The sequence below is a fragment of the Acomys minous genome (genome assembly GCF_964271855.1).
Source record: "Acomys minous genome assembly, chromosome: 11".
NCBI classification, from domain to species: domain Eukaryota; kingdom Metazoa; phylum Chordata; class Mammalia; order Rodentia; family Muridae; genus Acomys; species Acomys minous.
The window spans coordinates 102,881,178-102,895,378 of record NC_140492.1 but is presented as its reverse complement, the minus strand read 5'-3'; the positions used below and the strand labels follow the sequence as shown (position 1 = coordinate 102,895,378).

At 37.8% G+C, this 14,201-nt stretch overlaps 1 protein-coding gene across 2 annotated transcripts in view; it reads left to right on the top strand.

The window, feature by feature from the left end:
* Window positions 1–14,201, top strand: part of HOMER1 (homer scaffold protein 1) — a 105,377-nt gene that overhangs the window by 30,450 nt on the left and 60,726 nt on the right. For both annotated transcript variants that reach the window (XM_084800676.1, XM_084800675.1), the window contains exon 2: window positions 10,403–10,559. In XM_084800676.1, the coding sequence (XP_084656802.1) occupies window positions 10,403–10,559 (157 nt within the window). The remainder of the gene's footprint in view (window positions 1–10,402; window positions 10,560–14,201) is intronic.

Here is a 14,201-nt window from a genome sequence, read left to right as displayed (position 1 = left end):
GTCCTGGACTCCCTTTGTAGACTAGGCTGGCCTCGAACTCACAGCGATCCGCCTACCTCTGCCTCCCGAGTCTGGGATTAAAGGCGTGCGTGCTTTTCTTATTTTAAAATGAAAACATGTTAGGAAATATCCCAGTCATAGAAAAGTAACTACTAATTCTCCTCTCTGAGTAGCCATCTACATGTGATCTTGCTTACTTTATTTTGTTACCTTTTCTGCACCTCTACCTCTTTTCTCTATAATATTTTGTTTTATTATTATTTTTTTATAGGGATCAGGCAAGGCCTGAAAAAAAATACACTACTTGTTGTTTGGTCATGCAGACACATGGTATATCTACTCATTTATGAACTACTTTCATTTGTTATATTGAACATTTTAGGTCATTGAGTACTCTGAAACTCATATTTTTTCATGGTTAGATACTATTCCATTAGAAGAATGTATTTTGATTCCTTCTTAAATTATAGAACATTTTAACTCGCACGCTTTTGTGTTAAGCTGTGGTGATAGACCCTGTCTTAGTTAGGGTTCCTGCTGCTGTGGATAAAGTACAGTGGCCAAAAGCAGCTTGGGGAAGAGTTTATTTCAGCTCAGAGCTTGTCATCCGTCATCCAGGGATGTCAGGACAGGAGAATGAATGGAAGCCATAGAGGAAGTGTTTCTGCTTATAGCACCCAGGACCACTAGCCCAGGGGGGGGTGGGTTCACCTCCTACAGTAAGTTGGGCCTTGCTAACACCAATCATCAATCAAAAAAACATGCCACAGGCTTGCCCAAAGGGCTGTCTAGTGGAGGGAGTCATTTTCTTCTCAATTAATGTTTCCTTTTCTCAAATGACTCTATCTTGTGTCAAGTTGACATAAAACTAGCCTTCACAGACCCCTATAGATAAGTCTCCACATATCTTGTAATTAGTTACATAAAATAAATTATTTGAACAGAATTGCTTTGTCAAAGGGTGCATACAGAAATCTAAAGGCTTTGAATTGTATTGTCAAATATTTTCTAGATTCTTTGCTCACTGATTGCTTCTGAAAGTGTCAGTTTCAGCTCACACTAACACTGAATTCTATCAGTTTTTAAAAAACACTGTTTCAACAAGTAAAAAAGTAACTCATGGTTTTAATTTGCAGTTCTTTGATTTCTAATGAGATGGACTTGATTTCTCTTTTTATTCCTCAGTTACTATTTGTGTAACTTAAGCCACTTAGATCCTTTGTTTTTATATTGTATACCTGCTTCCCAGGCTATTCACAAATATAAAAGCTGTAATCCCAGTAGAGGCAGGAGGATCTTTGTGAGTTTGAGGCCAGCCTGGTCTACAAAGTGAGTCCAGGAGACAGAGAAACCCTGTCTTTAAAAAAAAAAAAAAAAAGAAAGAAAGAAAGAAAAAAAGAAAGAAAGAAAAGAAAAAGGAAGAAGAAAGAAAAGAAAAAAAAAAGCATTTTAAAAACGGGAGTTTTAAACTTTTTGACCGTGATACATAGGTTTTCATAGCCAAAAGTTTCATGAAACAACACATACCTCTTTTCAAGTCTGAATTGCTTGAGATTTTATATTCACATTAATCTTTATAAATGTTTTACTGACCATTATGAACCCTAACCTTCTGGTTGTGGCCTAGAGTTTGCAAAGCATTGCTCTAAGGTCCATGCTGCTGTGTCTTGTGTCTACTGTGATCACCCCAGGACCATAGAAGTCAGCTAGTAAAGTCTACTTCCAGTAGAGGTGCATGGGGACAAGGCCCCAAACCCACCTTGCTGTATTCCTGTAGTAAATGCTAAATACGTTTGAGTCTCTGTGATACTGTACTGATCATACGTGTAACTGTTGGGATACAGCTAGTGTGTTTGAGCAGAAATAACATATTGTAGGGATTATATTTGCTGACTCCATGCTTGAGAATCATCATTGATAAAAGACTTTCACCTCTGATTTTTGTTACCTTAAAATATGACAAAAGTGATAAATAACACTTAATTTTAATATCGCCTCCCTTAAAGAGAGAAAGAATGAGAACTGGGTAATACTAAGAAGTAGGAAGTTAAAGATGTGTGACGGCATTACATCAAGGACCAGATGTTGCTCACTGATGGACTTAGAGTGAATGAAAATGGAGTAGTGGTGGGTATTATTTGAAAACTACTTGGTAGTTTCCCTAATTGGTAGTGCAGCTGTTTTTACTCTTGATGTGTAGTTAAATATGTTTTCTCTAAAAGAGTTTTTATACTGAATAGGATGAACATATTTATCTATTCATTCATTCATTCATTCATTCATTCATTCCAGACAGGGTTTCTCTGTGTAGCTCTAGTTGTCCTGGAACTCACTCTGTAGAGCAGGTTGGCATGGAATTCACAGAGATGCTCCTGCCGCCACCTCCCAAGTGCTAGAATTAAAGGCATGTGCCAGCACCACCCTTGAACATTTTAAATGACTTAAGGTATAAGCTTAAGGGATTTACTACTCTCCCACTGGTCCACATTGAAAAAACTTAGAGAGGAATGTTACAAAATTCATTATATAAAAATAAAACTATATTTTATATTGAAGAAACAGTTTTATTTTTGGAAAAGAGCAGGGTATATATGTTGCATCTACCTTATGTATATTTTTTAAAACAGATGACACCAAATTAGAAAAATAAGTAACTCAGCCCCTGTTCTGATGAATGTTGACCTTAGTCACTATAGTAATATAGTTAGTACTGGATATATGAGATATCCCCATGTGTATGGTCTGAAGTCATTTTTGATTCTGAAGTTTAAAAGAGTCTAAATATGCTTCAAAATGAGTGGAGCAATCCATTGCCCAAATGGCCCATAAATACATGAAGTACTGTTCAGCCTCATTTGTCATCAGCAACACGTAAACTTAGAGCAACCTAATGCCATTTAATCACATTGGCAACAATTAACAATACTTTTTGACAATATCAAATGTTGGTAGGATGCAGTATGGACCATTCAGATATAAATTGGTCCAAACGCTGTGAAGAACAATAACAATTTGGAGATTTGTTATAGTGCATATCCCATGACCAGGAACTCTGCTTTTAGTGTGATATGTGCACAAGAAAGCATAGGGAAACATTGTTTATAATGGAAAAAGTTGGAGCAACCTGTGTGTCTAGTACAGCTAGGTAAATGATGTGAGTTTTGTATGTCATTGTAATTTACTTTTGAAGTTCAAAACAAAACCAATTTCAGCATACTTTGAAACAGCACATTATCCTTAAACATGTAATTAGTGTAGAAACAAACAAATAAAACCAACCAAACCACTAACTTTGAAATCTATTATGTATTTGCATTTAGTACACATTTCCACTCAGCTGTTAAGTTTTCATTGGAAGTACTTTATCTGGATTTATATTTCATGAAATTTATGTTACATAAAATTTCCCATACGGGGTCTGGAGAGATGGTTCAGTGGTTAAGAGTACTGACTGTTCTTCCAAAGGGCCCAGGTTCAATTCTCAGCACCCACATGGCAGCTCACAACTGTCTGTAACTCTATGATCTGAGACCCTCACACAGACATACGTGCCGACAAAACACCAAAAAATGCACATAAAAAATTCCCATACCAAAGTTGTTTCATACATTTTTTTTCCCAGTAGCTGAATTGAGTATCAGACTTTAAACTTAGTCACCTTAGTAGTACTGTTCTTCAAATGCTTGGTAGTAATGTGGCTAATGTCTGCCTTGCTAGATAGTGCAGTTAGATCATAGGAGACGTATTGCTATATGAAAGTTAAAATGAATTCCTGCATATGTATAAAATAAGAGACGAGTAACTAATCAAAATTTGCAGTGTTAATAAAACTGAAGAAGTAGTGAGCAATTTAAAAACATTTGTGTGTGTGTGTGTGCATACCACCTATGATCATTTTTCCAAATATTAATATTTAGCCACATATTTTGTATCTTTAACGTCAACCCTGATTTTTTAAGAGTATTTATTTGTCCATGTATTTCCGAGATTGAATACCCATTTGTTTAGTTTGTAGCCAGTATGTAGTTGAGAATTATCTTGTTCTTTGAGGGTGCTTTTAGACCTTAAATGGCCTTTTACTGTCTTCTAAGTCATTCTTTTTTTTTTTAAGTTGAAAGAACTGGGCATCTACTGAGAAATCTTCCTGAGATTTTCCTAGTACATACTATTATTCCTCTGAATTCAGCTTTCTTTAGAAGAACTCATCAGGACAGAAAAGAACATTCAAGTACAATAAAACTGTTAATATCAATTTTATACATAACTGTAAATGTTGTACCTCCTGATGCGTTTTAAACTCATGGTATTTTAATTGTGTTTCTAAGTAGAGAGGATTTTAAATGAGTGGAGAAGCAGAGACATCGTACCACATTTTAAGTCTGTATAGCTCCTTATATAGCAAGGTCATGTTATAATTTTGTATTTGCCACATAGTAACTTTCAGGTTTTATAATACACTACCTGCTGTGTGTTTGGTTCATCACTAGATGGAGTTCTTACAGTGCAACTATGTGTTGGGTAGGCATTGGTAGAAATGCTTTCCTCAAAGTAGACTTTGTTTTTAATACAACAGGCAAACACACAGCATAGTAATATGGTGGTACTTTTTTGTTGGTTTATATGAGAAATACCAAATGTTTTAGTTAAGATTTTTGTTAGGTGTATTGAGGAAAGGGATGGAAATGAATCGAGATTTAATTGTATAGAATAACTTTTATTAAGAAGTTAGGCAAGGTAAATTTTTTTAGAAATGTCAGTGCTTGTGATCTGCTTGACTGAGGCGCGCTGTGCTGCCTCCATGGCACGCAGTCTGCAGACGCGCCATCTGCAGACGCGCCATGGACATGAGTGCACGTTAGGTAGTGCTCAGTCCGCTCCTTGACTTCCCTTTGTGCTTGCTCTTAACTTGAATCTCTCCGGGGTCATTCTTCTCTTGCCACTTCAGATAAAGCCCAAACCAGAGTTGTGTTTTCTTATTATTTTACTCTAATCAAGGGGGGTATTTTTGTCAGGAGTTGGATGTGCCTTCTGTCTTTAAGTCGTGCTGTCAGTTAGGTTGACGTGTATGCTCCTTTACTCTTCCTTTTTTCTTCTCTGTGAATAATAGAAACGCTTTTGTGGTGGCTACTCCTAAGTCCATCAGACTCTAAGCTACTAAAACTTATCATTCAGTGGCTTTTTGGTGGTCTTTGAAAATGTTCCCTAAAGCATTCTTGTCTCAAGTTACATAGATTAAACTTTTCAACAATGACATTAAAAAAAACAAACCAAAGCTGTAGTACTTCTGCAAGGTTAAAACAATTCAATAGTAGTTAAAAGGATTATTAACAAAGGTAGCCAGTTGCCTGTCCCATATCCTCCTTCATCCAGCCCCATCACCAGAGGCAGCTGCTTTTAAGAATCCCAGTACTTACTCCTTTGGGTGGTTGTCCTCATAGCTTGTATGCCACTGTGTTACAGCTAATAGTTTTGGATGTTAAACTTCTATGATAGATAATCAACTGAGAGTAGACTGTGGCAGCATTGCACATCTTCCTCTACTTCCTCCTCCTTCATCTCCTTTAACCTCAGTGCAGTTGTAACTGTAGCTGTTGGTCTGCTCTATAGTTTAAACAAGGCTTCCAGAGTCCTGTGTGTACTGTGGCGTGGTTAAAAACATACTGTAGCTACCTAGTCTGGAGTTGTGCAGGACCAAAAATCGTATTGGGGCAGAGGGGGGAACATGTTACTGTAGCTCATTTAGACATTAACCCCTTCCATTCCTATTTGTGTGATTTTATTTATTTATTTTGGTTTTTCAAGACAGGGTTTGTCTGGGTAGCCTTGACTGTCCTGGACTCGCATTGTAGACCAGGCTGGCCTGGAACTCACAGCGATCCGCCTGCCTCTGCCTCCCGAGTGCTGGGGTTACAGGCATGCGCCACTATTTTAAAAGCAGTTGTTTCACTTTGGCAAGCTGTTTTATCACAGCAGAAGCCTGCAGGTAGCCAGCTCACTTCTTTAGTGGTAACAACCAAGGAACTAGATTCTTTGACTTCCCATGTAATATTAACTAAGGATGCCGCTCCTATGCTACGATGTTAGGATGGCCTTTCAGGTGTACTTGCTATGTGCAAACAGTGTTGAAGACAACATTCTCTCTTACGTGCTCTTGGTGATTGTCCCTAGAAACCTCTAACAAACTTCTCAGTTATTTCACTGGCCAGGATTGCTTCAAAGATCCATTTACAGACCAACTTCCCGCAAGAATGTAATTGTAGAGTTATCTGAGGTGTGTTAGGAAGAGCTGGGAAGGATAATTAGTGAAAATCAGCCAACAGTGTCTTACAGTCACTGTATTCCCAGTAACCAGGCCACAAAGCAGAGGGGAGTTATTGAAGTCACAGTCTTTGTATCTTGGCTACAGTACCCACTAGCACTTAGATATCTGAAAAGCGTGTTTGTGGTTCAGGCACTAAAGGCACTAGGTAAACACCACGTCTGTTCACTTTGACTGTATATACAGGGCCTACATTTTTGTACTTCCTTGGAGCAAAGCTTTATTGAGTAGTTACAATATTTGCCTAAGTATAGATTTTAATAGTCAGGCTATTCAAGTGACGAATGTCTGCATTCTCTAGAAAGTACCATTTGTTTTATTTATTTCTTACGTACTTGATTTTTTTTTAATTGCACAGATGTTTGAGAGCTAGATATAATAATAATTCTTTGTCAACACTAGCAATTTTTGATAAGACTCATTTTTATAACAGAGTTTTTATTTTCTTAACTTTCCCCGCTTGGTTATTTTCTCTGTGAATTTAAAGTTTAGAATTGAACACTGAATGTAGTACTTTAACAGAATTTTAGCTCAATCTATAGAATTTTAGAATTATTTTCATACTAATTTCCTAAAGTAAATTAATGAACCAGCAGAAAAACAATTGAGCAAGCTGTTTTTATGTTAGTACAGTGGTTTCAGCCACTTACTGTTCTGGTTATAAATGTGTAGCAAGTACACTAAGCATAGCTCTAAGATTGGCATTTTGTATATGTATGCATGTGTGAATCTGTGTGTGTGTGCGTGTGCGTGTGTGTGTGTGTGTGTGTGTGTGTGTGTGTGTGTGTAGTTTTGCTTTCCTAAACTTGGTTAAAACATTTTATGGTAAATTTGTTTGGTATTTAATTGGAGATTAACATTAAGTTTCATAGAATGGTTACTTTGTGTACTTAACATGTATCAACTTAAGAGTAATACTGCAGTCATTATAAAATAAGCCCTCAGTTTTATATTGTCTGTACATATTTTCCATGGACCATTACTACATTAAGTATAATTAGCAATATCAGTAGTAATGTCAAATACCACAATCAGTTTTCTGTAAGATAATATGTACCTCAAACATTTGTGGTTTGATTTTTCTTAAATGTACATTGGTGTTTTGCCTGCACATATGTCTTTGTGAGGGTGTCAGATCCCCTGGAATAGGAGTTACAGACAGTTGTGAGCTGCCATGTAGGTGCTGGGAATTGAACTCAGTCCTCTGGAGAGCAGCCAGTGCTCTTAACATCTGAGCCATCTCACCAGTGCCCTGTGATTTGATTTTTATAGTATGGATACAAATACAAACCCTAGTATGAAGAGATTGGAGATAAAATAATTGTCTAGGTACTCGATTATTTAAAGTTACATGAATTTCTTTATTGCAGAACTTGTTAGGATCTTTATACTTCAGATGTACATTTACATATTCTAGAATCTGATGTGATGTAAACTTAGTTTAAGGTCGAGCTCCTACTTCTGAGACAGTTTCATGAAACATAGAAAAACACTATTTGATTCATTTATTATTTTTGTGAATTATTGTGAAGCAAGTAAAATGATAACTTTTTACTAGTAATTGCTGTCTAGTTTATTAGAAAAAGTACTGTGTCTATCACTTGGATACGTGAGTTTGAAATGTATTTTAAGTCTTTCTGAAGACGAGACATAATATTTGGTTATATCCTTTCTACTGCTTTTTACAGCTTTTCTCTAAATAAACTTAGAACCTGCAGTGTTATAACTGCGTGGTTATAAGATCTGATGGTTTTCCTAAACTGTGCGCTCCAGGTGGTCTTCTCTTCTGGCTTCTAAGCAGCTGTTGAGTTTCTGACTTGACAGGTCTACATGCCGATTCTAAATTGTGTGAATTTGGTCAAAATTGAGCTCTACTTTTCAACTTTCATTTTAGTCTCAAATCCTGTTTTTCTGTTTGTCACCCTGGCTTACAGCACTGTTGTCTTTTCATTGGCCCAAAATAGAACTCCAGGAAGCTCAGGTTCCTCCAGGAAGCTCAGGTTCCTCCTTCATCAGGATTCGCAGCACACCACTGACATTTTGGGCTAGTTAAGTCTTTGCTCTCCTCTACATTGTAGGTGCTTAATAACATCCTGTCTGGTACCATTACATAGCAGCAGCCACTCCCCTCCCTCACTCTCCACAGTTCTAAGACTTAACCTAGAGCGTTTGCATTCTGTGCCTGGTAGGCAAGTGTAACACTGCCAACTTTATCTTTTTAAACTGCACAGCTATTTCCTGTCTGAATTCAGTTGCGTCCGATAGAGACCCTCAAGAATTGGCATTTCTATTTCTTCATTCTTGTATCTTATGTACTTACTAAAATTCTTATTTTATTTAAATAAAAAAGTTGTGTGTATGGTTGTTTTGCCTGCATGTGTATCCGTGAACTCTGTATGTATATGCCGGAGGAGACCAGAAGAGGGTGTCAGGTCCCCTGGATCTTGAGTTACAGGTGGTTATTATCCACTATGTGGGTGCTGGGAATTGAGCCCTCTCTTCTAGAAGAGCAACTAGTGCTCTTAGAATACTAAGTCATCTTTCCAGAAAGTTCTTGCTAAACAGTGTGCTGTGCCACCATCCCATTGTGCCGTGATTTGTTTTAAGTTCTCCCTAAGCATTTGTTTGTCCACAAGAGGCCCCATTTTGTTATTTTTCAGATAATCTATCTTGTTGAAGAGTGTTTTATTTTAAAAGTATCTGTGTCCCATCACTAAACCAAAGTGTTGAAGGGCTGCATCCCTAGCCTCTATCCCAGACCTTGGCGTGTGGTCGATGTTGATGCGTTGTTTGTTCTTACATTGTGTCAGATAATGTAGTGGTCTCATTAGTTCTAGTGATGCTCTTCTCTGTGTTAGTGACCGTTATTTCCTTAGTCTTTACATCCAGACTGTGATAGGTTGGCTTTTGACCACAGAAATCTTAAATTGAACCTAAGTTTTGTTCCAAGGGAATTTAATATCAAGTTCCTATAAACCTCCTACCACATTTTTATAAACCAATCTTACATAACATGTACATTTCTTCAGTCTCATGCATTGACTGATTGATTGGTAGACATGGTCTCATTATGTTTCTACCTTAGTTTGGCCTTAAACTTGCAAGATCCCATTTCTGCTTCCCAAATGCTAGTTACTACACCCTGTTGATGTGTGTTTTTGTTGATTATTATCGCTGCTTCAGCATTGAATGTGTGACCAATTATAGTATGACTTATGCCTCAGTCAAGCTTATCTACCACACATTTTTCTTCATGAGGCACATTAACTTTGCATTCATGAGTTTATAACACTTAGGAACACTTCAGCATTATGCTGAGGGGCCATTTTAGGCAATGAAAGCATCTATAATAGCACAAAAGTGCAGAAATCATGGTGCTAAACAGACCACTAAAAAGACACCTGCTTGTATAGGCTGAGTGCTGAGACACGATGACAGTGCTGTCTTGTTCATCTTTAGGTCAGAAGTGCATGTTAGGTGAGTGACGTTTTCCCACTATTGCTGTGATAGAACAGTAACCAGATGCAACTAGGGGGATGGCACCGTTTATTTGACTTAGAGCTTATAGTCTGTTATCGAGGAAAGCCAGGGCAGGAACTGAGGCAGAGTTCATAGAGGAGCACCGCTGACTGGCTGGCCCAGCTTGCTCACTTATACAGCCCAGGACCACCTGTCTGAAGGTGGCATGGCTGATAGTGGGCTCCACCCCCCATCAGTCATTGATCAGGAAAATTCCTCAGAGATGTGGCCAGGGGCCAATCTGATATATGTAATTCCTCAGTGAGGTTCCCTCTTCAGGTGATTCTAGTGTGTGTCAATTTGGCAAGACCCTGCAGAGTTATTGATGACTTTTAGTGAGTAGCTGAATTCATGTGTCCAGAATCTCGTAGGAAGACTTGGTTGTAACTGTTGTAAAGCAGCTTATAATGGAGTACTTACACTACTTATATTGGAAAGAAAGAGTCGGTTATTTGTGGGTATATGTTAGTTTCTAGTTAATGCAGTTAACTTTCCAGTTTTTATGACCTCTTTATCTAATGAAATAAAACTGTTTTTAGTTACTCTTTTCCTTTCTTCCCTCAGGGAACAACCTATCTTCAGCACTCGAGCTCATGTCTTCCAGATTGACCCAAACACAAAGAAGAACTGGGTACCCACCAGCAAGCATGCAGTTACTGTATCTTATTTTTATGACAGCACAAGAAATGTGTATAGGATAATCAGTTTAGATGGCTCAAAGGTAAGTTTCATTTACCTCAAATAATTTTACTCTCTTGCTTTGTACAGCATAGAACTTAAAATCATTCATATTTTTATTTTCATTAAAGTATTTCTTCTCGACTTTTGAAGCTTAACTTTAAGAAACAAAAAGTAACTATTCTTAGAGTAACAATATTTTTTGCCCACCAAGTTATTTGTATCAACTAACTCTCTTGCTATATTGAGTGATATGAGGAGTCATATTCTTCAGCATTATGATGGGTTAGTTTATTTAATGATCATTCTTTGTGTCTCTGTGTGTATCGATGTTAAACGATAAGAATATACTGACGAACAGTGAATTTTATATTAGTCACTTTTTCATTACTATAACAATACCAGCTATTGCCTGCTTGTGGAGAAAGGAATTCATTTGGCTCAGAGTTTTGAAGACTAAAAATCTAAAGGATGTAGCCCTGGCTTAGCAATGGTGATGACTCCCTTGATTGCAGCACTGTATGATTTGGTGATTATGATCAGCTTATTGATAAGCAAGTAATTACATCTTGAGCCATGGTGGAGCTGAGTGGGACCAGGCTTGTTCCCTGTTTGGCAGTCCATTCAGGAGTTCTTAAGAGTTACCTTCCTAGAGCTCCTTCCCAGTGACCGATGACACACCTCTAGGCCCCACACTTGAGTGTTGTGTAATACCTCCTTCAAGTCACAAAACCCTTGGGATCCAGATTTAGATCCCAGCATCCACACAGAAGCTCCTACACACTTGTAACTCAAGATACAGAGGATCTGACACTCCCTCTGACCTCTTTAAGCACCAAGCACACACATAGTGTACATACATACAAGCAGGCAAAACACTCCTAAACATTAAATTAGATAAATTTATCTAAAACAATAGCAACAAAGATCCTTTGAGAGAACACAGTTAAAGCATAATTAATCATAGCAGCTTCTTTATACTAATAGGCAGCTCAGAATCCTTAAATCATGAAGCCTGCCAGCTTCAAAACTAAAGACAGAAGTGTAAGTGACAAATCTTAAAAGTTTTGCATTTAGGAGAGGCAGATAGTGTAACATTTACTATCAAGAGCAGCTGGACTCCACCCTCACTCACTCACTGTTTGACTTTGAAGATAGTGTTTTCGAGCACGTCCTTGCTCTCAAGGTAGTGTAAGCAGTTGTAAGGATGAGATAAGTTGATATGAGCAGAACACACTTCATGCTTGGTGGGTAGTATGCTGTTCAGAGGAGAGAAAGCATGTTTTATTACCAGTGAATTTTGCATAACTAACATAACATTCTAAGCATCAGATTCTGAGGTTTCCTTTCTCCAAGCCTTCTCACCTTCCATCGATTCAGTGCAGACATTCAGAATGCAGAGTAGGGCCAAACCACCTCATAAGAAATTTGTGTTCATTCGAATTTGCTAACATGTGACCTTGCACAAGGCATTTAACTTCTGTACATCTGTTTTCTCATATGTAAAAAGTGTGTGCATTGTTATCCCAGAGTACTGTTGTGATGAGAAATAGGTTTTTAAAAGTACACTGTGCGGCAGTGTGTTCACTCTCGGTGAAGGTGCTTGTCACCAAGCCTGCCAACCCTGGGACCCAGATAGTGGAAGAACAGAACAGACTCCTGCAAGTTGTCTCCTGACCTACAGGGCCAGGCATGTACACATACACACAATATAAACCCACTAAACAACAACAACAAACTACAAATATAATGGACTTTTATTAGATGGGGCTTAAAAAGGGTTAAATAGAAATAAAGGTCATCTGAAGCAGTCCATGTGTAGGAAGAGAAATTGCATTGAAATAGTCAAATGCTCTTCAGTTTTTTCAAGTGTTTTTTTTTTCCTATCACACTTCCATCTGTATTTCATCATTGTGCTAGAAAGCCCAGAGAACGCTAAGAAGAAAATGTTCATTTGTCCTTTTATTGTGCTTGATCTGTGCATGTGAGACAGTTTCCTTCCCCACTTCTTCCTTTTCTTTTCCCTCCCTCCCTTCCTTTTTGTGACAGGGTCTCTCTATTTAGTTCTCTCTGGCCTGGAACTCACAGCTCCGCCTGCCTCTGCCTCTCAGATGCTGGGGTGAAAGGTATGCACCACCACACTGGTTGCTTTAGTTTTCTGATCCTGTTGAAAGGAACTGGTTTTGCTTAGCCAGGTTCAAAGCATTCCTGAAGACATACTTTTTTCTACTTTTTCACCTTAAAAGGACAGAAACTCTAGGTTTGAGAATTATTTTAAACCACTGAAATCTTTCTTTTAAAAAAAATTCTTACTTGTGATCTAGTAAAAAAAAATCTAGGAAATAAATTGTCGAGCATAGGATTATTTAACATTTTTCTTCAGTGATTCAAGGACTAATAATACAGAAATGAAGAAAGGTCCAGATGGAGATTAGAATGGATCTCTTTAACAAGAAACAAAAAAGTTAATTTGAAACGGTTGAAACGAGCACCAATGTCCACCAGCACATTGGTTAGTTTTTCTTGTTGCTTATTAAATGTATTATCACCCTGCCTTTTAGAGTTAGTGGGGTCGGATGCCAAAATGCCCCTTTCACCTTAGTTAACAGTTAGGTCCCTCCTCAAAAGTTTCTTGAAGAACACTGAAGGGCCACCAAATACTTGCTGGTCTTTCTTTGCCTACTCTGTCACATCCTTTTAAGAGAGTCACAGCTTTTGGCATGCTCTGAAATCCTACTGCTAGCTATTTCTTTACTTTGCCCCAACAAACTTGTAGAAAATGAAAACCGTTAAGTGTAGTGTCTCTTACAGTTTCTAGAATTGTGCTTGGTAGCCAGTAGGTACTCAGAGAACAGCAAGCAAACCAGTAATCCTTTGTTGTTTGTCTACAGTCTTTTTTCTAGTTACCCTTTAAAAACATTTTAGATTATTGTTTTTTTATATGTATGAGTGTTTTGTCTGCATGTATGTATGTATGTAGTGTTCCATGTGCATGCCTGGTGCCTGAAGAGCGCAGAGAAGAGCCTCAGATCCCCTGTAACTGGAGCTACCAATGGTTGTAAGCTACCATGTGGGTGCTAGGAATCAAACCCACGTCCTCTGCAAGAGCAACAAACGCTTTAAGCCACTTACCTACGTCTCCAGCCCCTAGTCTTTTATTTGATGGCCACTCCACACGTTGTTAAAATAATTGTTAGCCATACTTTACATACCCAAATGGTATGCCAGTAGAGCTAAGTGATGGGGAAGCTTTAGAAATATACACATTTTGTACAAAGATAAAGCTCTCATGTAGCAATAGATAGTACACACTTCCTGTGAGAAAGGAAGGAAGAAAGTCAGATTCTGTTGTACTGTCTTTCCTTTAGTAGGGCGCATGTCCATATATCCTTGTTGAATGATTGTCAGTACCTGATAACTCATAAATGTTTTACATTTGTACTGTTTTTCTCTTGGTAAACAATATTTTTTTTCAGAAATGCTGGGATTTTAATTTTTGGGGGACACTAGACTACCAACTAAAAGTGATCCTTTCCTTTTCCAGCACGACCAGAGAACATGAATTAATATGTTATCATACCTGAAGTTATGATCTCCAGGGTTATTCTTTATTAACATACCAAAAATTCTATTTTTTCTAAGAAATTATGTGTGAAATAGGAATGATACTGCCACCAGTCTGTTA